General features: G+C 38.8%; 1 protein-coding gene across 1 annotated transcript in view; it reads right to left on the bottom strand.

Annotated features, from left to right (window-relative positions):
* Positions 1-24,807, bottom strand: part of xaf1 (XIAP associated factor 1) — a 38,920-nt gene that overhangs the window by 1,561 nt on the left and 12,552 nt on the right. Inside the window, exons 2-7 of the mRNA XM_039757161.1 lie at positions 20,873-21,008; positions 17,673-17,729; positions 3,622-3,880; positions 2,528-2,598; positions 1,552-1,761; positions 1,195-1,262 (exon numbers count right to left, since the gene is read on the bottom strand). Coding sequence (XP_039613095.1) covers positions 1,195-1,262; positions 1,552-1,761; positions 2,528-2,598; positions 3,622-3,880; positions 17,673-17,729; positions 20,873-21,008 — 801 coding nt within the window. The remainder of the gene's footprint in view (positions 1-1,194; positions 1,263-1,551; positions 1,762-2,527; positions 2,599-3,621; positions 3,881-17,672; positions 17,730-20,872; positions 21,009-24,807) is intronic.

The raw sequence follows: 24,807 nt of genomic DNA, 5'->3' as shown, positions 1-24,807 counted from the left end.
TAAGAAGAAAAAGTTGGTTTTATGATGTTAATGATTTAATCTTTAGTGCAAAAGAAAGTCTGGTGCATGCTCACACTTAGGCCTTGTTCACACGGTTTTTGGATAAACGAACTTGCTCTGAACGTCCTAGACGTTTATGTTGCATTTTGTGGTGGCGATCGATTGACTTCTACACCGGCGTTCGTTTGTCTCTGTCTAACGCCAGCCTGCAGCCCAAATTGTAGTTTGTGTGTTAACCTGTGGAGGCAGTGTCGGGAACTGGATATGAAAGCCCTTGTCGTTTTATTTGAGGTGCCTCCTTTCAATATGGACCATTTTGCTATGTTAGATATTAATCTTCTTGTTTTAAAAATACTCGTAATATGGCGACGTAGGGAGAGAAAAAATCGCCGCCGCTACTGAGTTCATCCTCAGCCTGCACAACGTCGGGTTAAAGGAAGTTTTTTTGTGCTTTATGAGGAAATGCAAAAATTTCTGCGAAAGTTTTTTAATTACTGTCGGATGTCGGTTTCCACTTTTGATTGTCTGCTGCAGCTGGTGCAATGCCACATTGCACGCCGATCAACCAATATGCGACTTGGTGTTAGCCCCGAAGAGAGACTACTTGTCCCTTTGAGGTAAGGAAACAGTAGTCGAGTGTGCGCTTACACCGGTGTTATGCACTGAAATGACCCCCCCCCCAGCTCCTCCGAAGCGTAAAATAAACACGGAGAAAACGAACCTAGAAGCGGTTTTCTTGCGTTCGTTGGGTTTTGAACGCCAAGAAAAAGCGGCATGCAACGTTTTTTTGATGCCGTATAAACGCGCAGCCGGACAAACGCGACGTCACCAAAGCCCGTGTGAACACTCTCATTGACTCCTACGTAGAAAACACTCGGCGCTTGATCCGCTCACCGGACGCTACTGAACGCAAAAACGCTCGATTTTAACGCCCGTGTGAACAAGGCCTAAAATAAAAAGCAAAATGCAGATGGCCTGAAATGCCCTGCTGCATGAAGTTCATATTGCAGTAAGGTGGCATCTAGCACTGCTGCAGTTTCTTCTTGGCATTATTAAAATATGTACTGTATACCAATCTACCTGGCATTTATTCATGAGAGAAATGAATCATAAAAAGTATTTGAAAGAGTAAACAGTAAAGTTTCAATCACTATTAAGAACTCTTCTCTTTCCCATCTCACCCTACCATCTTACCTCTTCTCATCACATTGTGCCCCATGTGGCTCTAGATTATCTTGTCCTTGATAGCGTAAGCATTTAGCCTAGTTGAAAGAGGAAACAGGTTAATGGGTAAATACCTTATTGTAAGGCGCATATGCTTCCTTCTATTACAGTATATATTGCTTATAAAATAGAAGAAAGTTTGTAAGCAGTGAGAACAGAGCTACCCTATTGAGCACAGAGTAGGAATCAGCATGGAGAGAACAAATCAGTAGAAAGCAAGAATTTAAATCGTGCAGAAAGGAAAAGGCTGCAGTGTTCAGGCCCACAGGAAAGGTGGTTTTTGAAGAGAATAGTTTATTACATTAATTTAAAAAGATAATTAATTACCTCATGCCACTTGAGTGTTTCAGTGGGCAGGGCAAGATGGCAATTTACACAAGCTCTGATCTCATCTGAATTATCATTTTCCTGCATTCCTAATCCCTCATGACTCCAGGGAAGGAAAGGGGGTGATTTTGTTGATCGGTGCACCCCAAAATGAGGCCTAGGGTCATCAAACATACCAGCACTTGGACTACAGAATGTACGGCAGTCCCTCTAAAAAATGGTATGAGAACAGAGGTCTGAGTTGTTACAGTACAAGTGCAGGAAGGCTGTACAAGGTGAGATCAGAAAGCTTTAAAGCCAACGTATTAAGAGAAACTCCAGCAAATCCAAACATGTTTTATTTACAACATAATCCCTGCGAACACAAACAAACTTCTTATAACATTTACTTTTTTCTGCCACTCAAATTCAATTTGTTGCCTTTCTAGTGCAACTCTTCTTCTGTAGTTGATTCAACATTTTCATTATTGGTCTAGTCTGTCCAAGGGACACAGCTCTTTAGATTGGAGAAGAAATAAGAGTTGTTAGTCACAAATAGTAACATGTGGAAAATATGGCGAGTGTGGTACTTTTTTGGGTGCACAGCTTTAGACAACAGCCTTTGTAACTTGTGCAATGTCAGTGACAGCATTTTCATGAATCAGAGGGAAGATAGTTGACAGTCTTCCTCACTCCTTTACTTGACTGACCACCACTACCAATGCCAAACCAAATCAGACCAGTTATGTTGGCCATTTATCAATAATGACTACATCCTCAAAATCTTATCAGGTTTTGACTAGGCAAAAATCTATCTCCAAAGGTGTTCTATTTTCTTACATTAGAAATTCCATGATAGCATATTTGATTTTCTGTTTTTTGACATGCACGAAATGACTAAACTTTGGCGACAAACTTATCACCATAGAATACTTATTTCAGGGTCTTTCTGAAAACATTTAGATTAGCCCTCATGGGTATGCTGAACATAACATACCTCATGCTTCTTGATCTCAGCTGCAGGGATGGATTTCATACAGTACCAGCAGGAGTGTTCTAGACCTGAGCCTAGAAAAGGAAACCATAAAGGATCTCAATATTATTATGGATCTTTTCTCCAGTGGTCCAAAGCAGATTCCCCAGGAATAACAGTTCAAAGCGACTGAAAAAAGTCCATGTAACCTCCAGCTACTAAGTATGAATGGCCTAACTGTAAGAGCAGTGGACTTCATGGTGGGATCAGCAATTCCCTTAGTCTTCCCTTCACACCAGTAACAAAGAACTGAAAAGCTCACTTACATAAATGTGCACAGACTAAAATTAAATGAACCACCTTCATAGGCCTAACCACCAGTAATGTGACAGCTTACAGGGAATAGGTTTATCTGCTGAAACAATGGTGTATGGACAACAATCTTACCCTTCACGTCAGCAGAACTAAAGGGCTTAGCACATTATTCAGAAAGCAGAAGGTAGAACACTCTCCCATCTTCTTTATAGGGGATCTTATGGAGAGGGTAAGCAGCTTTAAAATTATTTTAATATTCACTGATGTAATGAAGTGGGCACAAAACATATTTGTCTCTGGTCAAAAAGAATCATAGGCAGCTTTGCTTTCTCAGACATCTGAGGAAAGCGCAGATTTCTCTGTCTGTTCCTACTGACTTCAACAGTTGTACAGTGGAGTCCAACAACCTGGTAAAGGACACACTCAGCTCAAAACCTTAAAAGCACTGCAGAGGTTGGTGAAGGCGGCACAGAAAATCATCAAGACTAAGCTGCCTAATGTGTAGCACATATACAACACAAACTCAGCCCTCCTGCTTTTCTCACTCCTAACATCTGGATTTGAACTTTGAAACTCATCCTTCCTTTCTTTCTCTCCCAAAGATAATGCAGAGAGATGGTGTGTTAACTTTGAGACAGGACAATCATGAACATCAGTGGTTTAAAGAGTCTGTCTCACTTAATTCTGGGTTATTTGCATAAAATGCTTTTGTTTTCTATTAATGTTACAACCTTTCATATTAGTTTTCTTAATCTGCTTTACAGGTGACTATAATAGAAGCAGTAGCCAAGACCCATACACACCTCGATCTGCAAAACTATACACGCCCATGTTAGCATCTTGTTTCTTAACATCCTCATTCTCCTCCTGTTCTATTTGCTGTTGCTTGGCAGGACAATCATCATAGTGCTTCTCCTCATCAACAAGTTTTATGTATTTGTTGCAGTCAGGGCACAACTGTGTCCGGCTTCCACAGGCTGCTTTGTGTTCAGAGAGCTTACAGAATGGCATCTCTAAATCACAAAATGGGCAAATGTTCATCCTCTGTAGACACTCTTCCAGCTGTGAAAAGTAAGCAAAATGGACACACTCAATAACCAGTACATTCATGTTGATTACAATATATAATTTCAAAAACAGATTCTAACTAGAAGAGGCACACAACTGGATGGTATCCTGTCACACACACAGTTTGTGTTTACTCAAAAACTGTCAGCAACTTCTTGCCAAGAGCTTCTAGCTATTGGCTAGCATTTATGGTAAACTAGGAAGCAGAGATGGTGTACATGTCTTGTTACTTCATAGGCACCCCATAGCAAAGGCTCCTGTCATGTATTCTAGTTTCAATACACTGTTACTGGGTTTTCTGAAATTCCACAGGACTGCAGAGCAAAAGTGGGCTCCACCAAAATGATGCGCGGGCATATGTGGACATGCACTCACATCCTACTGTCAACTGCTGTGTTGCACTGTGAGCATTCTGGGAAGACAACTGAGTTGGCATGTTCTCCCTGTGGGTTTTTTCCAGGTGCTCTGGTATCCTCCCCCACAGACAACATATCTGCAGGTTGGGAGGATTGGCGATGCCAGACTGGCTCCTGGTGTGCATATGTATGTTCACTCTGTGATGAACTGGCACACTGTGCAGGGATTAGATGATGCAGATAAATTTTAGACTTGTGCCTAATACTTGCTTAGAGAGGCTCAAAGTTCCCTGCAAACCTGCTCTGGAAGATGGATGCATAGATGGATGGAAAAACTTTTAAAACACAACCTGACAAAAATGACCCGAAATTGAGCAGCCCTTGAGTCATTTCTCCAGCAGACTGGATATTGCAGCTTTCTTCATTTAGAAGGCTACTAATCAATGGCTATATTTATGTTTGGAACCATTTTCTCTACAGTCAAAACAGCAATACAGTATAGAGAAGTACACAATCCAACTATATTGTTAAAACCTGACTGACAATATGTGGGCTAATATCCATCTATACAACTGCAATCCCCAAAAGCTTTATTCTGTGTTTACTCAAGAATTTGTGATTTGTTGACAACATTGCCACCCTAGGCATGAAATAGGAGTGGGAGATACACTAGTTGACTAGGTATATGGGATGAATTTCTTGAGCCAATCCCCATGGCATGTGTGTTTCAAATCAAATTTTCTTACGCCATGTGTACTCAAACCATACTTTTTACAGGCAATGCCGGCACACATATTGAATCACAGTCACAGTTTGTGTCTTTTCAACTATTATATTCTGTCTAGTTACTTTACCAAGCCTATAAAGCAAGGCACATGTTGAGTGCCTAAGTGGTGTGTGATGATGACAAGAGTTTTGTTGTACTTTGCGGATAACAATAAATCTGAACTGAACTGTCTGCACTGCATTGATTTTTTTAATATAAAAGCTAGATTTTTAAAAGAGCCTAGGCTACCTACACAGCAATACCAAGCTGACAGGTGCAATCAATACCAAGAAATATGCAGTTTCTGTTGTGTGTCGTGTCCACAGTAAATAAAAATTATTGAGAAAATGAGAAAGGCAATTTATGTTATATATTATAAACTACAAATTTTATAGTGCTTGTTGAGGATATGGTAGTTATTGTTTAATTGTCTACTGGGCAAAGGCAGCAGTTCACATAAACATTTAGTAGAGATGACCTTTCAAATTGGAACCATAGCCCTGGAGTTAAAAGGTTTCTCCGGAAGTAGACGATCAGCAAGGTGAAATGCACTGTTGGATTTTTTTTTTTTAAATTGGCTGAATCTCATAAAAATGTTTTGCTTTTTTAACTTAGTAAAATGATGCGCATACACTTTTTTACAGCAAGTGTGTTATCGCAACACAAAAAAAATCAATAAAACTCTTGGTTTGAAAAATGGATGTATTTCGGGAAGTTTTAAGGTTTTATTTGCACATTTGGACTCCTACTCCATGACATCCATTTTAAAATGCAAGAACAGTTTTGATGATTACACCTGTGTGTAAATTTAATCATTAATAAACTTGAAATTGTTATGTAAAAATAAAATTCCTTGTGAAAAGTATATACTTATCCCAGTATCTATGAAAAAATATCAGAATTTCAATTATGCTATGATATGGATTTCTGGCTATACCACCCATTCTTGTTCTGATAAACAACAATGAAATCTGAGCCCAAAGGAAAGGAATTAATGACATGGCACTGTGGTGTCAACATAATAATCTCACTCTTATGGTTGACTAAACTAAAGAACTGATAGTGGGCTTTCGGAAACTGGAAGAGTGTCACAGCTCCATTTCCATCCATTAGGTAACCATATGGACAGGCAGCTATTTCAGGGATATATATACATATATACTATTTTTGACTTTCTCTTTTACAATTTTAATCTCCACCTTAGGCAACTGGCCATAGGTCAACAATTAATAATTGAACCAATATTGTTGGTTTCCATTTATTTTTAATCAGTGTTCTTTGTGTGTTTTAATAAATCCACAATTTTATGGAACTGTTCTCTATTTAGTAATTAGATAATCAACAGTTGTGTTTTAACTGAGAATTGTTCACAACAAACTGTGCCTGCACTCAGTGAATACAAAAAATAAGTTATATTGTATTGTATAATCTATCTTGATTTAATTATGTTAATTCTGGGCTCATGAATGTTATCACTTTCTGTCTTCTAGTGTGCTTTGATGGTCTTCAAATCCTTCTATATAAAAGCGGTCGGGATTGTCCTTCCGTCCCGTGAGTGCTACGCAGGCGCTGAGTTTCACACGCCCGTCCATTTTGCAATGCACGATGGGATTTGTAGTTTCGTTTTTCCAGGTAAAAGATGATTTTCTACTCCAGACTGTGCGATATCTTCTTCTTTCTTACTATATAAAAGCGGTCGGGATTGTCCTTCCATCCCGTGAGTGGAAAGCGTAGAGGTATTCCGCTTATCACAGACTTACTACTTGCAGCTTGCGGTACGAAGCAACATGATGTGAGCAGAGTTCTGGTGCTCCCATCGTTCCCTTGCTTTTGTGCGCCATGTGCTGGAAAAATAGACAAAATTATGTCCCTGGAAATAATTAATGTTGATGGAGTACAAATGCCACACCGCGTAGTAAATATCAGGGGGGTTCAAAACGGCGACCTCAATATAGAAAAAAACTTTCAATTTCATCACAAAAATAACAGAAACTACGAGTATTAAAGTAATACCGCTCAAATGCAATATAGCCAAATGAATGAGTTTGTATAAAATATCAAATTGATCTACATATTGAATTGCCTTAAGAAGTGGTCAACTTAAAAGTCGGTCGCCTTAAAAGGCGGGTCAGCCTAGTATGAAATAATACTTACCAACCAGCTGTACTAAAGTCAGGTAAATTCTGAATGTTGTGCAGCAAAGATAGTAAATATCATTATGGGAAGACAACTTCCAGACAGACCATTGTCTCAGGAAAGCAATACAATATATTTTTTTTTGTATAGCCCAAAATCACACAAAAAGTGCCGCAATGGGCTTTAACAGGCCCTGCCTCTTGACAGCCCCCCAAGCCTTGAGTCTCTAAGAAGACAAGAAAAAACTCCCAAAAAAACCCTTGTAGGAAAAAATGGAAGAAACCTTGGGAAAGGCAGTTCAAAGAGAGACCCCTTTCCAGGTAGGTTGGGCGTGCAGTGGGTGTCAAAAAGAAGGGGTCAATACAACACAATACAATACACAGAACAGAACAAATCCTCAATACAGTGAAAGCAGTAAATAAAATCAAGGACTACTACATTATACATTTTTTTTATCCTGCTCTTTAGCAAGCAGTGCAGAGCATCAAAGTGCATACCAATAGAAATAAAAGTAGCTTCTTTCCACAAACAGTCAAACCTTTAAAATGATACCTCAACATATTATAGCAATTACATGTCATCTTATACATCGAAAGCCTAAAATTGTTAACATCTTAAAACTATTCCATTGCATCTGACCATTTATTTTATATGCAAGTTTGAAATAATTATAGTAAACACACAAACACAACACCATCAGGCCACCCAAAAACCTTCATAATTAGCTACTATTTTTTTTTTTTACCTCAAATGCCTTTGCAGTGTGATATCCAACAACTGCAAACTGAAAGACCAAAATCAACAAGTATTTAATCCAACAACATCCTCTGGCAGACTCTGGTCACAGTCCCTTTTCATTTTATTGTACAAATGTGAAAAATGGATCCAGTAACGGCAGTTAAATTAACCTCTTGAGGCCTTTAACACACTTGCCTCAACATTAAATCAGCTAGGATGGTCATCTTCACAGCTTGCTGCTGCTTTAAAGTAGTCTCACTCAGAGTTTTGGCTCAGTGGACAGACAAAACAAAAACTGCTACAAGGACCAAAACATTAGTTCTTTGTAAGGTTGAAAGTCCAAGAACCTTGCCACCTGCCACACACTCTCTTCATTTTGGCCGATTCTATAGAAGCTGAAAGAAGCAACTACTTTAGCAGGAAAAAAAAACAAGTTCACAAAGCTTTAACTTCATCCTATTATCAAATTTTCACAAGGTACATAAGCAGTGGTGACTACCCAACCAGGACGGATAATAATGTTACAACAAATAAAGGGAGAAAATTATAATTAGAAGTTAACAAAGAAATATAAGAAAGCAAATAAACAATCAAACTGTAACATAATGTGTGTAATTTATGATTAAGTACAATCCAGGAGTTATAAACAGTTAAGTGTCTTTCAGGCATGACTAGTGCTTAAAACCTGTCTAGGGTAGTTCCTGCCTTGTACCCAATGCACGAAATACATGGATGTTCCTTGAAATCCCTTAATTAAATTAACATCAATGGATATATGTATTTTATATAAACAGAGTAGTTGTTATTATAATAAAATATATTTAAAATACAGATATATATGAATGGGTCAAAAATATTTTTCTATGATGTATGTATGCACCCTGCATGTGTTTGCCATTACATATGTTGTTTGCCAAATGTCCAAAAATACATGGTGTTTTGATACAAGTTAAAACAAATTATGCTTTTTTCACAAATATTTTTTCTATTCAGCAAAATTAACTTATTTTTAACATTTTTTGTGTAAACCATTTATAAATAGTACCAACAGCAATGATCCCAGCAGTTACCTCTGCAATAGCCCATTTTTGAGCCCTGCTCCATGAAATTCTGCTCCCTGTAGTTCAGTGATAAATCTCGAGTACTACCTTGCCAAATAGTTTGTAAAAAGTAAGAACATTAAGAAATAAGACCTGTGGGGCTAGAATTACATAAATATTAACTAAGCTAGCTTTACAAACAGCATAACACAGTATATTAAAATACCAACAACAGAGGAAGCTTGTCTAGATTTAGCATTTTGTAATAATCAGAACAGAATTTTAGGGTAGATGTGATTTAAGCATTAGAATCTAGTGGCCCTAGTACAATAGAGTGTGAATGATTTAAGTTTAACATTAGTAGTACAAATTTTTATCACATGCTTCAAAATCTAAAAATGATAAACTGATATAAGCTTATAAGTGTGGAGTCAGTCTAGAAGCAGTGTAACTGGTCTAAAAACATTTTACATGGAATAAAACTGTGCTTCTCAACCTTTACAATCTCGGGACCCAGTTTTACTTTTTTTTTTTTTTTATTTTGGTTTACTGCCGATCAACTGTCAGCAATAAGGATGGGTGGCAGGTTTCAGGGTTCCACCTGGGTGAACAGAGCGAGACTGGAAAAGCTGCCCAACTTGGTTAAACAAATGTGATTACAAGAGCGGGGAGGGTCAGTATTGCTCAGTGCTTAGGATCACTTCAGTGGATGGCAACCTAGTGAATGCAACTTGCGACCCAAACTAGTGGTTGAAACACTGCTATATAAGACCAGTTAATACCGCAATTTTAAAACAGTAAGGAATTAAAGAGAAATCCATGGTGGTTAAAAAAAGAAAATAGCTGTAAAATAAAAAAACACATTAGGCAAATAAGTTACAGTGCTAACTGTAGGGCTCATGACAGCAGGTGGATAGTTAAAAGAAAAGATGAAAAATGACCCAAAGAGATTTTTGCATTATTTCAGTAGTGAAAATGTGCAAACAGTAAAACAGAAATATTGTGAACATTTTTCTGTAGTTTACATGTATATAGAAGTTGATAACCTTCAAACAGATGGACTATAAAGGAGGTACTTAATGGTTTGGAAATTGTGGCGAGAGATATACTGAATAGAATAAATAGGCTAAAATCTAACAAATAACATTTATCCCAGAGTACTTAAAGAGGTAACATTTATCCTAGATTATTTAAGGAGGTTAATGAATACACATAACCATTAACTTTTTTTTTCCCCAAAAAAATCACTGCACATACATAGCAAATACTATCCCATTATTTATAAATGGTGGGTTAAACCCAAGTAGCTATAGGCCATAAAGTTTAACAGGAATCGAGGGTAAGCTGATTAAAGCAATTCAAAAATGAATAAAGAAAAGGTGAAGTATCACATGTTAAGAACAGGTACGCTGTATTGGTAAACAGTCAGCACGGGACCATATTGTATGCTGGAAAGGATGGAACAAAAGTGTATGACCGGAGAGGCGCGTTTGATAAGGTATTACATAAAAAGTTATTAATTAAACTAAACAATTTGGTATTCTAGTTACATTTTGCACACAGCTACAAATTTTGATTAAACACTGGGAACAAAGGATTATTGTGACACGAGTCTTTTCAGAATTAGGTGATGTTAAAGTGATGTCCCTCAGGGATCAGTGCTGGGGCTGCTTCGGTTTTTAAATACATGAGTGATCTGGATAAGAAAGTAAAAAAAACAAGCTGATTCAATTTGTAGATTACATCCAACTATGTAGAATGGAAGATCATCTAGAATCTGCCTAATTAATGCTTAGGGATTTGGACAGAATGCAAGTGTGAGGAGATTTGACTCAGCTAAAATTAATATAAGCAAATATAACAAATGATACATAAAGAATAAAAATGTTAGATTTGAATACATGAAACTTAAAAACATGCCTTATGAGATGGACCTTGCAGTGGAATTGTCACCATCTATATTCAGACAGTGTACAGGAATAGAAGGTTAGGGTAAGGTTACAGTATATAGTAGAGCTAAGCCGATGGTCTGTTATAAAGTCTATCCTCAACTGACTGGACACAATGTTGATGTAAATCAAATTTGTTGATTGCTTCCAAACATTTGCATAAATAGTCCTCAAAAGTACCCAACTGCTGCCATCTCTTTTTTTTTTTTTTAAATCTTGCGTGCCTCACAAGAAAGCTGTCGGGCATGACTCATTCACTGAAGGAGGTTATGTGAGATTCCTGTGTTTAGCTAGTTTAGCGAGAGTGTGCTGTAGCTGAGGAAGGCAGCCTGATCACTGCGTCACACACAATGTTTGAATGGGAGGAGCACAGGTGTAATTTGTAGCACCACCCTGCTGTACTTGATGTGCGCTGGAAGAAGAAGCTTCAAAGGGACACCCCCTTTCCCTTTAAAATCTTTCACTACTATATGATTCGACATCCAATAATTTTAATAAATTGGGAGGAGGAACAAGACACTGATTAAACACAATACTGGCAGTAATTTGGTTCCACTTTAAGCACTACTTGCTGGTAATTCATGGAATGATTTGGCTGTGAAGTGGCAGATCTATAAGCTTAAATGCTTGACTCATCATTTGCTTTTGGCACTGGCCAGTACGAAGGTCAGTGACTGATGGACTTCAGCCTAAGCAAATTGGCAACTACTGACGTTTTCAATGCAAAGAGATGAAAGGGTTAAAAACAGAAGATACAGCAGGCTGTAGGAGTTGGGAGTGTCAACGAGTAGCTAATGGGAACAACAGGAGGAAAAATGCGCAAGTCAGGATAGCCAGATGGTGTGCTTTACAGCAGTATGAAACAGAAAAGCAACAGGCAGGGCATTATCCATGGCCAGAACAATGGGGAAGTGGCAGGCAGTGATGTTTCTTACTGTAACCTCACTCAAAGACACAGTTCCTTTTTTAAATTTTTATTATAACCGTAAACCTTTACCTTTTTTATTATTTCCGCAATCTACAGTACTTTGATTTTCTCCTCTATTCACAATGAGGGTCATTACTGATTACACCACATATCAAAGCAATGCCTTACATTTACTAAAAAACTAAATTTTAAATTATACTGCAACAAAACTGAACTCCTGCAAATTGGGACTAAAATGCAACTTAATAAAATGAGCTCCTTCCTAATCAATCTTGGTGGTGATCTCATCAGACCTGCCTCTAATGCAAAGAATGTTGGTGTCATTTTTGATTCCTCCCTTACTCCGCCCACATAAATCACATTAAGAAACATTCTTACTTTCACCTCTGTAACATATCCCATGTCCGCTCTTTCCTCTCCTTTTCTAATGCTGAGAAACTTGTCCATGCTTTTATCACATCCCGGATCGATTATTGTAACTCGCTGCTGGCAGGTGCCACTTCTAATCTTATATCACAGCTCCAGCTTATTCAAAACTCAGCTGCAAGAGTCCTTACTTGAACCAGCAGCAGCGAGCACATCACACCCATCCTGCTCCGTCTTCACTGGCTCCCTGTGTCTTACAGAATCGAATATAAAATCCTAATAACTTACAAAGCCTTAAATAACCTCGCGCCAAACTACATCAGTGATCTTCTCCATCACTATGTGCCTGCCCACCCACTAAGGTCCTCTGATTCTGGCAATCTTGTTGTGCCCCACACTAATCTACACTCCATGGATGACAGGGCCTTCAGCTGTATAGCGCCCAAACTCTGGAATGACCTACTAAAATTAATCAGGTCAGCTGACTCCATGAATTCTTTTAAAAAACAACTCAAAACTCATCTGTTCAGGAAGGCTTCTAGCTCTACTTGACTTTATTACCCTTCTCTCAGTTTACCTCTCTGTCAAGATGCTCATGTAACCTGAGTGTGCTAGACCATCAGTTGTGTTGTCTGTTAGTAGACATGTATTCAAATCCATTTAGGATGAGGCAGATCTTATTTTAGAGTTTAATTCCATTGTGATTTGTAGAAATTTTAAATGAGCCTTTACATTATCACTAACATTACAGAATACCTCTACGTGTGCTGAGTTGCAACAATCTATGAGACAACAAAACTACTGCATCTAAATCTAAAAGGCCTGCACATCATTCTAAACCCAATCCAACCCCAACACCCAGTATAGACGGTTTCAGCGGTACATGGGTAGAGCAGGTAAGTATTTGTAATCCGCAATCATTTCTCCATCTAACCTCCCACCAATGGTCGATGGTACTGCACATTCTCGATGTGAGGTTTTAAGACATCGTTTAGTCCTAGTATACAGCGTTCAGTATAAATCTAGAGAAATTATGCCAAACATATATAATGCATTAGTTATGCTTCAACAAAGCAGCACGTGAAAAAAATTCAGAGACTAGAATGAATCCAATGCTGCGAGGTTTGAGGTACAAAGACTGAAGCTAAACATTTTCCGTTTAAGAAAATGGAGATTAAGAAGTGACATTCTTGATGTTTTTAAAATTATTATTAAAGGCATTAAAACACTTTATTCAAGTTGTTACTTTATATTTAAAGTTCTTCAACAAGAACATGGAGACACAGTTGGAAATATGTTAAGGGTACATTTCAAAGAAATGTTAGAAAGCTATTCTTCAAACAGAGAACCATAGACATGTGGAATTATGTGGAACTAGTGTGGTAGAGACAGAGACTTTTAAAGACTTCACTCAATATTTCAGGTTACTGGAACTGGTGAGCTATGTTGGTCAAAATTGCTGTAATGTTCTACTGATACCAATTTTTCAACCTTATAACTTGAGTAACAGGTAGCTGCTTTGTTATCTTGCCCTTTTATACCACTTCTAATAATTTTCTATTTAATTTCATCTTAGCTAAGCTAACTGGACAACAATTACAAGTGTTACCCTAATCACATTTTTTTAAATAAATTCTATTACAATGATTGCCATCTTTATGTCTTTAAGAATTTACTGTTTTGTAGGTCACAAGCTTCTGTGAAAACTGCAGGATAATTATTATCCGGTCTGCCAGTTTACTTATCTCAGGCCCCTTAATGATTGGTAGAATATCACTCCACAAAATCTTCAAATTTCCATAAAGCTACTGGCTTAATATTGACTTCATAAGAACTTCATAAAAACTGAAAATCAATTAATCATTAGAATTCCATATCAACTCTTGAGGCGTATAAATTCATTATTTACTTCAGTAATGAAAAATCATATAGGACAGGTTTACATGTGATGGATATGGTTGAAGTGTATAATTATACAAGTATGAAATAAAACGTAAATTTAATATTATAAACAACTTTTATGCCATCTAATTTATACTAATAAAAGGCAAAGCCCTCACTGACTGACTGACCGACTCACTCATCACTAATTCTCCAACTTGCCGTGTAGGTAGAAGGCTGAAATTTGGCAGGCTCATTCCTTACAGCTTCCTTACAAAAGTTGGGCAGGTTTCATTTCGAAATTCTACGCATAATGGTCATAACTAGAAGCTATTTTTCTCCATTTACTGTAATGGAGTTGAGCTCGAAAGCCGTGGGGGGAGTTTAGTGTGACATCATCACGCCTCCCACGTAATTACGCAGATACGTAGAAAACCAGGAAGAGCTCCAAAAAGCGCTTAAGAAAACATGCATTATACAATTAAGAAGGCAGCGAAACAATTAGAAGCGAGCGAGTGACATATAAAACCATATTCAGCGGTTCACGTAAACTGACGCAGTGCGCAGACAAAAAGCAACAGTTCCAAAGAGTGCTGAACAAAAACCGAATTATATTGCTACGCTCAAATAGATAAACTACACGCCGTGGCGCAATAGTAGAGGGTTCGCCTCTAGCGCTGATGTTCGAGGTTCGATTCCCAAGAGGGGATGCACCGAGTATGTACGCACGCATTTTTATTCATTTTACCTTCGCATCCCCTTGGTTTGAAAAAATGTGCGGTTAACGCAGAAAGACAGATCACCAATTGAAGCTTTATGAATAATGGATACTTTATTCGCAATCAATGATTGTTTTGGTAAAGCCATACTCCGTGTATTCATTAGATGAACGGTAAAAAAGTAAGAGCGACGGGAGGGTATCTTATTGAGGCACGCAGGCAAAACCACAATAGCACGCGGGCTCGATGTACTGTAGTGCGCGTCAACTCGATCTGAATTGCGCGATCACATTCAAAAATATATCTTTTCAAGTTCTATTTAGTCCATATGTGTCAAACTCAAGGCCCACGGGCCACATCCGGCCCGGCGTGTAATTAAATCCGGCCCGCGAGATCATTTTATATACTGTATTATTGTTATTAATGGCCCGGGGATATGAAGCACTGGTAAAACAATAAACTACAGATCCCATAATGCAGCGCTTCAGCTGCCTTGCCGAACACTTACCGCGTTAATCAAGTCTAGCTTATGATGCTGCAAGTTATTGCGAAGCTAACCCAAACGTTGCTGAAGAGAAAAGGTGATTCTGAACATAGAGCCTTTAAAAACCGATGGGAGGCTGAGTATATGTTTACTGACATTGCCGGTAAACCCGTGTCTCTCATTTGTGGAGCTAATGTGGCTGTAATTACAGAATTTAATCTAAGACGGCACTATGAGACAAAACATCAGGATAACCTGAAAGACCTGAATGCAATGCACAAGATACAGAAAGCAGAAGAGTTAAAAAAGAATCTGACACTTCAGCAGACGTTTTTTCCCGTGCAAAATCACAAAGTGATTTCAAGTGAAGCTACTTTTATGGGAGACACAAATGCACCAGTGCAACTTGCCCCACTTTCCCTGTTGCCAAGTAATGTTGAACCAAGTCGGCACAACGGTGTTCCCAAATACGCATTTTGCTATTAAACTGAGCGCACTGCGCACTGAGTTCGCACGGCGCTTTGGTGACTTTGAAGAACAAAAAAATAATTTTGAGTTGTTTCGCAACCCATTTGCCATCGATGTGGAAACTGCACCTGTGCAGATTCAGATGGAGGTGATTGAGCTGCAGTGTAATGGCACACTGAAGGCAAAGTACGATACTGCAGGGTCCGCACAGTTTATTCACTCCATTCCCGCAGAAATGCTCCAGCTCCGTTTACATGTGGCTCGAACCTTGTGCATGTTTGGTAGCACATATCTGTGTGAGAAGCTCTTCTCAGTCATAAAGACTAACAAAACAGCACACAGGAGTCGCCTCACTGATGAGCACCTGCAGTCCATCCTGAGAATCTCCACAACACAGAACCTCACACCAAACATAAACGAACTTCATGCCAAAAAAAGATGCCAGGCGTCCAGCTCTGATAAAATGACATATGACACCTGAGGCACGTATAAAAACAAATTAACTTTTATTTTTGTTCACCTGTGGGGCACGTCTTCCCCGTGTCCCACAGGCAGTACACAGTCCCAAAAGCACCAAAACAAAACATACACTACTCTTTGCACCACCACTCCTCCCGGCAAGCATTGTCCTCCTCCTCCCAACTCATGTTCCTAGAGTGGTGGCTGCTGGCCCCTTAATAGTTCACCCGGAAGTACTTCAGGTGCTTGACCACCTGCCTCCGACTACACCTCCTGGTGTGGCCAAACTACAGCCCAGATGGGCCCAGGATCCCCTGCAGTGCCTCCTGGTGGCCACCCCGGATCCCAACAGGGCTGTGGAGAACTCCATCTCCCATGGGGCCCAGCGGGTATCTGAGGCACCACAGTCACCCAGGGGTGCTGCCACCAAGTGGTCCGGGGGAGGTACTGTGCAGCCCATGCTTGCTCCCCTGGAACATTTAGAGAATTAGTGTCTCGGTCCAGCATGAGCCCCTGCTGTATGTCACACCATCCATAGTCATGTTAAGGGACTTTGGGATGGTGGGTACAGTCCATTCTAGCAGCATCAGGCACAAGAGTGGAATCAACCCCAGACAGCTGACCCTTTGTATTACTTTAAAAATGTAGTATTTTATGAAATAACCAATTATACAATTCAATGGTAAAATATTTGAAATGTTTATTTTTGGTTTAAATGCCAAAAAGATTAAATATTAACTTTGGCATTAATTAGCATGTTTTAGAAAATTTCAACAGTGTACAAATAAGTAACCTTCTAAAAATAAAAATGAGTATTTTTCCTACAAAAATTATTGCTTGGAACCTAATAAATGTGTTTTTGAGTTTTTTTTTTATGCTGTGGAGTGATTGAACCATGGTTATTATACATTTTACTCTGGATTGCTGTCTCATATTCTAAATTTGTTCCAGATTCAATATATTTTTAACACGTTGTCAAGATGAAAGAAATAGAACTATGATAATTGATATAGGAAAAAGAGATATAAGGCTTGGAGATACGCAGACAGTGATTACAATAATACAAAGACAATTTCAGCTGTCAGATTTTAGGTTTGAAATCTTTTATACACTTGCCTACACAGCTTTCTCTGAATGAACCAAGGAAGTGGGAGGAATTGTCTCAGAGACATACAGAGATTCAGGCTGAGGAGGAAATTAAAGTCAAACTTTTCCTCAAATCAGCAGGTCTGCTCTGAAGGACAAAATATTACATGAATCTGCAGCAAAAAAGAGTGGCTTATTTAGAACATCACTGCCGACCTCTGTTCCCCCCCAGAGGTATAAAAAGTCTCATCTAAAGGCCAACTACAGTTGTGACAACTGGTTAAAGGCACTGAAGTGTAATGTAAATGTAAAATATCCTGCTACTTACACACTTTTTCAAAAATGATGCACACCTTAAATGTAAAGATGTTAAGCTTTGCCCTATTGCAGAGTAAAGGATTATTAGTTACCTTATGAATTTCAAGTTTGTAGTTCTCAATTTTCTTTCTGCATTGTATGCACTGAACCTGTAAAATAGAAAAATCAGTCAGCATTATTGTTAGCTGCCCTTTATTTTCAATGATACATACAGTCTAAGAACAACATTAAATTAACTCAGTTAGTCAACAAGTAAGGAAAGAAGCCCAGCTACCCAGCTGGGAGATTAATCATAAATGCATAGCTAAAAATAGAAGATAAAACATGTAGTCTTAAGTAGGATGTCAGGTTTTCCCACCTCTCTTAAAATGTCATGAGAATTTCACTTAGAAATGAATGTGTGAGTGATAGGCTATTTTTGTTGAATTAAATAATAAGGGTAAAGTGTAAAAAAGATCATCACTATTACATTTTGAAGCTGTTATTACTGAAATACATTAATGGGATGAATGGCTGGGTAGAGATTTACTACAGTCCTCATCTTCCACTATTGCTTTTGCATCAATTCATTGTAGAAGTGAAGGCCACTATCAAGTCCACAAACATAATGTAATCTAATATAAAAAAAAATCTTGGAAAGGAGACTAGGGAGATGAGATGTGATCTTCTCGGAAGACACTGACATCCCACATGATCAGATGTCATCTCCTTAGCGTGTGTTCAGCCACCCGCCGCCTCCTCCCCCCCCCTTCACAACGCGAGCAGCGTTATATGTCCTGTGAGAAAGAGATTTAACCACGCCCGGTGCCTGGAAATAAAGGACAAGTATTGTTTTTACAAAAGTTTTAAAAGTAAAAGTTAAAATAATGCATATGTAACAATTCCCAAGAAAATAATCTCTTTAAATTGTATATCCGGTAAAACAAACCCGGGGGTGGGCGAGCGAAGCAAGCAGTCCCTAGTACTCCCAAGTATTCTTTCAACTTTAGTATTTATCAAAAGAGGTCCAAGACAGGACAACTCATTAACCGGCAGCAGGGTCGTGGGCGTCCAAGGCTCACTAATGCCGATGTTGTGCAAAGGCTAGCCCATCTTGCCAGATTCTATAGGAGAGCTACCATAGCACAAACTGCCGACAAATGTAATGCTGGCCATGAGAGAAAGGTGTCAGAACACATAGTACATCACAGTTTGCTGCATAGAGGACTGCGTAGCTGAAAACCAGTCAGAAAGCCCACTGACTCAGCCCATTGCCAAAAGTACCTACAAAGGGAAGTTGAGAGTCACAACTGGAACATGGAGCAATGGGGGAAGGTGGCCTGGTCTGATGAATCACATTTTTATTTAGATCATTTGGATGCCTGGGTGCATGTGCGTTGTTTACTTGGGGAAGAGATGGCAGCAGGATGCACTATGGGAAGGAGGCAAACCAGTGGAAGCAGTGTGATGCTCTGTACAATGTTCTGATGGGAAACCTTGGGTCTTGACATTCATGTGGATGTTACTTTGTCACGTACCACCTTCCTAAGGATTGTTGCAGACCATGTACACTCCTTCATGGCAGTGATATTCCCTGATAGCAGTGGCCTCCTTAAACAGAATTATGTGCCACACTGCAAAAAGTGTTCAGAAATGGTTTAAGGAAAATGATAAAGAGTTCAAGGTATTGACTTGCCATCCAAATTTCCAAGATCTAAATCTGGCCAAGCATCTGTGGGATGTGTTAGAGAAACACGTCCAATCCACTGATGTTCCAACTCACAACTTATAGGACTTCAGGGATCTGCAACTAACATCTTTGTACCAGATCTAACAGAACACCTTCAGAGGTCTTGTGAAGTCCATGTCTTGATGGGTCAGAGCTGTTTTGCCAGCATGAGGGGGGACTACACAATATTAGGCAGGTGGTTTTAATGTTGTGCCCAATTCGCATATTTTAATAAATGCATGCAGGATGCTACTGTGCATATACTGAGGCAGATTTCCCAGCAACAACATAATTCACAGCAGAAATGACCCTACGTGTTTTTCTATTACAGGCAAAAACCCTACAGGTAGTGATAATTGTGCACTAACTACATTAAAAATTAGATTGTGTATTTGCTCATATTGTAGATAAAGGTAATTACAATGGTGTTAAATTGTTTTTTTCTCTTGCTGCAGAGTTTTGATTGTTTTTTCAGTGCTCAGAAAGCCCACTTGTGCCAATTACTTAGATATTCACCTGTACACTTTGTTATGGATCAAACTATCTAAATACCACTGAACATGCTTACACTTTGCATTCACTCGAATATATTTGTTACTGTACTTTACATAAGCTGTGCTGCACAAAATAACACCTATTAACTTCCTTAGTTGTGAAATGCACTTGAAGAGTCACTGGGAGCCACAGTCTACGCCAGCAGTATCAGGTCCAGAATGCACATTCGACTTACTTTCTGTTAAAATATTGTGGTTTTTATTGTCAAGTCTAGTATGCATTAATCAAAATGAAAATTCTGCATTTTTCAAGTGACACTTGTTATTTCACAATCATTTCAATTGCCACAGAAGACTGTGCTCATAAGTAAAGTATTTTCAATACATTTTTAAAAATATTGTTTTGGTTATTATAATTTCAAATGGGATTTACAGGGCAAATGAGAAAACAAAAGCCTTAAAACTTATCAATGTCATTTTTTTGAGAGATTCTGATAATTCTTAAGAAGTATGGCTGTACTCGTCATCTCATTGCCAGTCCCCTCTGTGGCAACCTACATGTATCACCCCACGGTTGGTTTCCTGTAGGTTCTTTCATAAATGTCGTAGCCCAATGTTACTAGATTGTTTACCTCTTTTGTAAGTTACTTTGGGTAGAAGTGTATGCTAAGCAAATAAGTCTAAATCTAAATGAATGCTTCAGATTTGAGAGCTTAGAGTAGGATTTTTCTAAGGAATTAAATGAATAAACTGTCATATATGACAGGGATATATCTGACCATGAAAAATAGAAAGCAATTATATGCTAAATAATTTTAGACATGTGCACTGTATTATTTTATTTACAATTTAAAACAATGTTTCACTTAAGAAGACAATTTCCAACTGCAAATTAATATACTGTATAACATGCTTGGGAAAAAGTAAATTTGACCTAAAAAAACCCAACTTATTCTTTAAATGCAAAAAGTCCCAGGCTCAACTTTCTCTCTTGACCACTGGCACAAATCATTTTATTTAAATGATTTAAATTTATTTTTTTGTTTACCATGCAAAGCATAAAAGTATGTTCACCAAGTTTTTTCCCTACCTTCCGGTGCTCTCTGTCCCGATGTTCCTCCAGCTGGTCACTTGGAACAGATTCATCACAAAGTGGGCAAATGGACAGGAAGCGGTGGCAATGTACAATATGGAGGGAGAAATTGGTTACTGCTACCTCCTTTTTACTGCAAAAATCAAAATAAAATAGTATTAAAAGGGGACATTTTATTTTCCTGGTGTTAACGATTGTGTGATTCCATTTGTAATGAACAAGTGGAAAGTACCAAGAAAACTGCTAAATCCAAATTAAAGAATAGCCAAATGTCAGGTCCTCTATCCAGGAAAGACAGTCGAACATGACTTTGTCATGGCATTCATTTCAGAAGTAATGCCTGAACCACCAACAGTTTTTTCCTATATTTTTAAACACCTGGATTATTCTTGTTGTACACTGTGCTATGGTATTTAGAATTACTGTATATTGGATACAAGCAAAGCCTTCCTCTTCCCTGTAGATTTAGACTATGTCTGCACTTTTCTGGGTCAATGATGAAATTAAAGAAGGAAATTCTAATTTTTACTCCCTCTGAAGATGACAATGTAACTTGGTTAGATGATGAAACAGTCATTTCAATAAAACTCACAGGCAAGGTGGAAAAAATATTTAAGAAGCAATTTTTTTCCTTCACTGACTGAAATTTAGGTGCATTTATAAATAATTAGGGGTATTTTACTAAATGCAGAAAACAAATGTTTACTTTAGCAGAATAGTAAATAGCAATCTGCTTAGTCTCACCAATCACAGAAAAAATGACAAACCAAGTTGTGAAAAGATCCAGATAAGTTATCTCTAATCTTTACTGTCATGTACACTGCGAGAGCATAGTGTAATTTTTGCGTCACAGTTTCAGTAATGATGCAACAAATACAGTAAATCGCTAAATAGCAGAAGATAAATAAATGCATACATACAGTACATAAGTAAATAACTAATCCAATTTTCCCCCATTTTTTATAGAAACAAGTGTCAAAACTTGAGCAATATACTGATAAAAAAAACAAACATTTCCTACAGATTTAGATGAAATAAGTGCAGTTTCAAATGGGAAAGTGAGGAAATTCCACATGGAAACAAGAGTGTTAAAGCTATGTATTAGTCCAATAGTGATTCATACATATTCAATTATTATTAATTAGATTAGATTCAATAACTCTATTAATTCCATGGGAAAATTGAAATGTATACAGCAAAAGAAAAATAAAAAACAAGGACACAGACTCATAGGACGGATAATGCAGCCAATCAATCACTCACATATATACTGTATAAACTGTGAACCTTGACTCGGACACAGACAGACAAACATCTTTTGTTGCACCCAACACACGTTTATTTACACTATATTTACAGTTCAGTTAGTGCACGTCCCAGTGCCTCCAGCACCGATCCCCCAAAGTCCAGGCTTCACAGTCTAAATGCCTTTCTGGCGGCCTCCAGTCCTCTCTCCTGCTCCGTTCTTCTTCCACCCGACTTCCGCTACTGAATGAAGGGAGGCGGCCCCTTATATAGGAACCCGGATGGGCTTCAGCTGCTTCCCGGCATTCCCCCGCAGACACGCCCCAGTGTAGCGGAAGTGTTGGCTGCACACCCGGAAGCCCTCCGGGTGTCCCCTGTCTTCTTCCCCCCAGCACTTCCTGGTGTGGCAGAAGTGCTGGGCTCCAGGTTTCTTCAGGCACCGGGGAGACAGACGTCGGTGGGCTTACCTGTCCATCAGGCATACTCGTCATCTGCCTCCTGTGGGCCACTCCCTCTGGCCCATTCGGGTCTCTTCCAGGCACGAGACTGACATTCCTTGGTCCCGTCTCTATCCAGTCATTGGCGAGCACACAAGACACACCGGCCAATTCCGTGCTTGTCAGCGGGTGGGACTTCCGGTCTGCGGCCATCTTGTCTCCCCTTCTCCAGGTACGGTGGCATGCCTCCTGGCAGCCTCGCAGCTGCTGCGAGTAATTGAGCTGCAGCGGCTCTGATTTCGCAGCCTCCTCTGCTGCCGCCCTCAGCTGCCGACAGCCTGTGGACCGGCGTGCTCCTGCCACGGATCCGGATTGTCCCTGCCTGTGGAAAACAAGGTAAGTCCGACCCCGAAGGGCCGATTACCGCAGGGCAGGGCACTTACCTCCCAGATCCCGTCATTCTGAGGCCCCTGCCTAGGTGTTTCTTCAGGCACCGTGGTGCCGCCTGGCGGTGGCCACGGGCCCCTACAGGGTTGGGCTTCCAAGCCCCCAATACAACCAGGGCGGTCGCCCCCTCGTGGTCTGGAGGAGGTACAAACCCTCCTCCGGTCCTCCTGGGCGTCCAAGCTGCCTGCGACAATACACATACTGTATATACACATATACCCATACCCACACACACACACACACACACATAGTCTCCTATACAATTAAAGGCACCTCTGCTAAAGAGGAGTAAAAATGTTTATAAAAATCATCTTTAACTACCTTAATCTAACAGTAAAAAATTAGACAAATTCAACCTGAAACTGAATTTCTTCATTAAGAAATAATTTTTTACAAAGCCTGAAGTGCCATGATTATTGCCACATCTGCATTTAATATTTCATACAACCTTCCTTTGGCGGTACAGAGACTTCTATAACACTGAATGAATGAATCAATTTGTGACCATTCCTCCTTACAGAATCTCCCCAGATCACCTATGGTTCTTAGTCCCCTCCTGTGCCCTTTCCTCTTTAGCTCACCCCTTATAGTCATAATTCTTTTAATGCCAAACCCACCTTGAGTGTTTGCTGCAAAAAGCTTAATTTTCATTTCTTCTGACCAAAGAGCACAGTTCCAATGAAAGTTCTAATAGTGCTTAGCAAACACCAGACACTTATATTACAGGAAAGGCTTTTTTCTAGGTTGCCTTCCAAATAATCTGTTGGCATGAATGTGGCATCTGATCGTAAATTTGGAGACTTGGTGACCTCAAGATGCTACTTCTTTCTGTATTTTACCAACACTGATTCATGGGGATTTTTTTAATCTCTCTTACAATCATGGTCATTGTATGTGGAGGCAAAATAAACTTAGATCCTCTTCCAGGCAAACTGATAATAGTTCCAGTTAATCTGAATTTTTTAATTATTGCCCTAATTGTAGATGTGGGTATTTTCAGGCAAGTAACAATTTTTAAGTCAATTTCCAGGCTTAATAAGGTCAACACACTTTTCACTCATCTGAATTGTTTGTTCTCTTATCTCTTCCATGTTAATGAATGACTAATGTATTATGGACTCGGTGCTACTTCATATGTATACCCCAGTGAAAGAGGAACTCATGGATTACTGCTTGAATGTTTTATCACACTTTTACAATAAAAAAAAACAGATATAAATGGAAATGGTTTCAGTTACACTTTGTTCATGAGAATTTATAGAGGTGCCAATAATCGTGGTACATGTGACTTTGTTAAAAAAAATAGTTATTCCTTGAGGAGGGATTATTTTTGATCAGAATAAAATTTACTTCAATTAAAGGATGGATTTCTCTAATTTTTCAGTGTTAAGATTAAGGTGATTCACAAAATGGTTATTCTTTACAACACTTTTTACTTATTTTTAACAGGAGTGCCAATAATGTGCAAATAAGTCATCTTAACATACTCTCTCTGGTATTTTCTTGTACAACAGGTCTGGGTTGTTCAACAAACTCAATCTACCCATTAGATAGACATCCAGGTATTTAAATTTTGCACCACCTAGATCTCCTCCCTGCAGCTTCAAAGCCTAACTGCTTTTTATTGTGTTTCACTGTCTTTATGCTCTGACTTACACATCTTAAAATTGATACTGCGAAAACTATTGATTCATCTATTAGGAATATTGTTTGACAAAAAATCTCTGAATTTCAATATTCTCTCATTATTCATAGCTTGGTTTTATGAGAAACAACACAGATATCTGAAGCCAAGAAGAGGAA

The sequence above is a fragment of the Polypterus senegalus genome, chromosome 6 (assembly GCF_016835505.1).
Source record: "Polypterus senegalus isolate Bchr_013 chromosome 6, ASM1683550v1, whole genome shotgun sequence".
In the NCBI taxonomy this organism is placed as follows: Eukaryota; Metazoa; Chordata; class Cladistia; order Polypteriformes; family Polypteridae; genus Polypterus; species Polypterus senegalus.
Note: the sequence above shows the minus strand (reverse complement) of the source record. Positions and strands in the feature narration are given on the sequence as shown.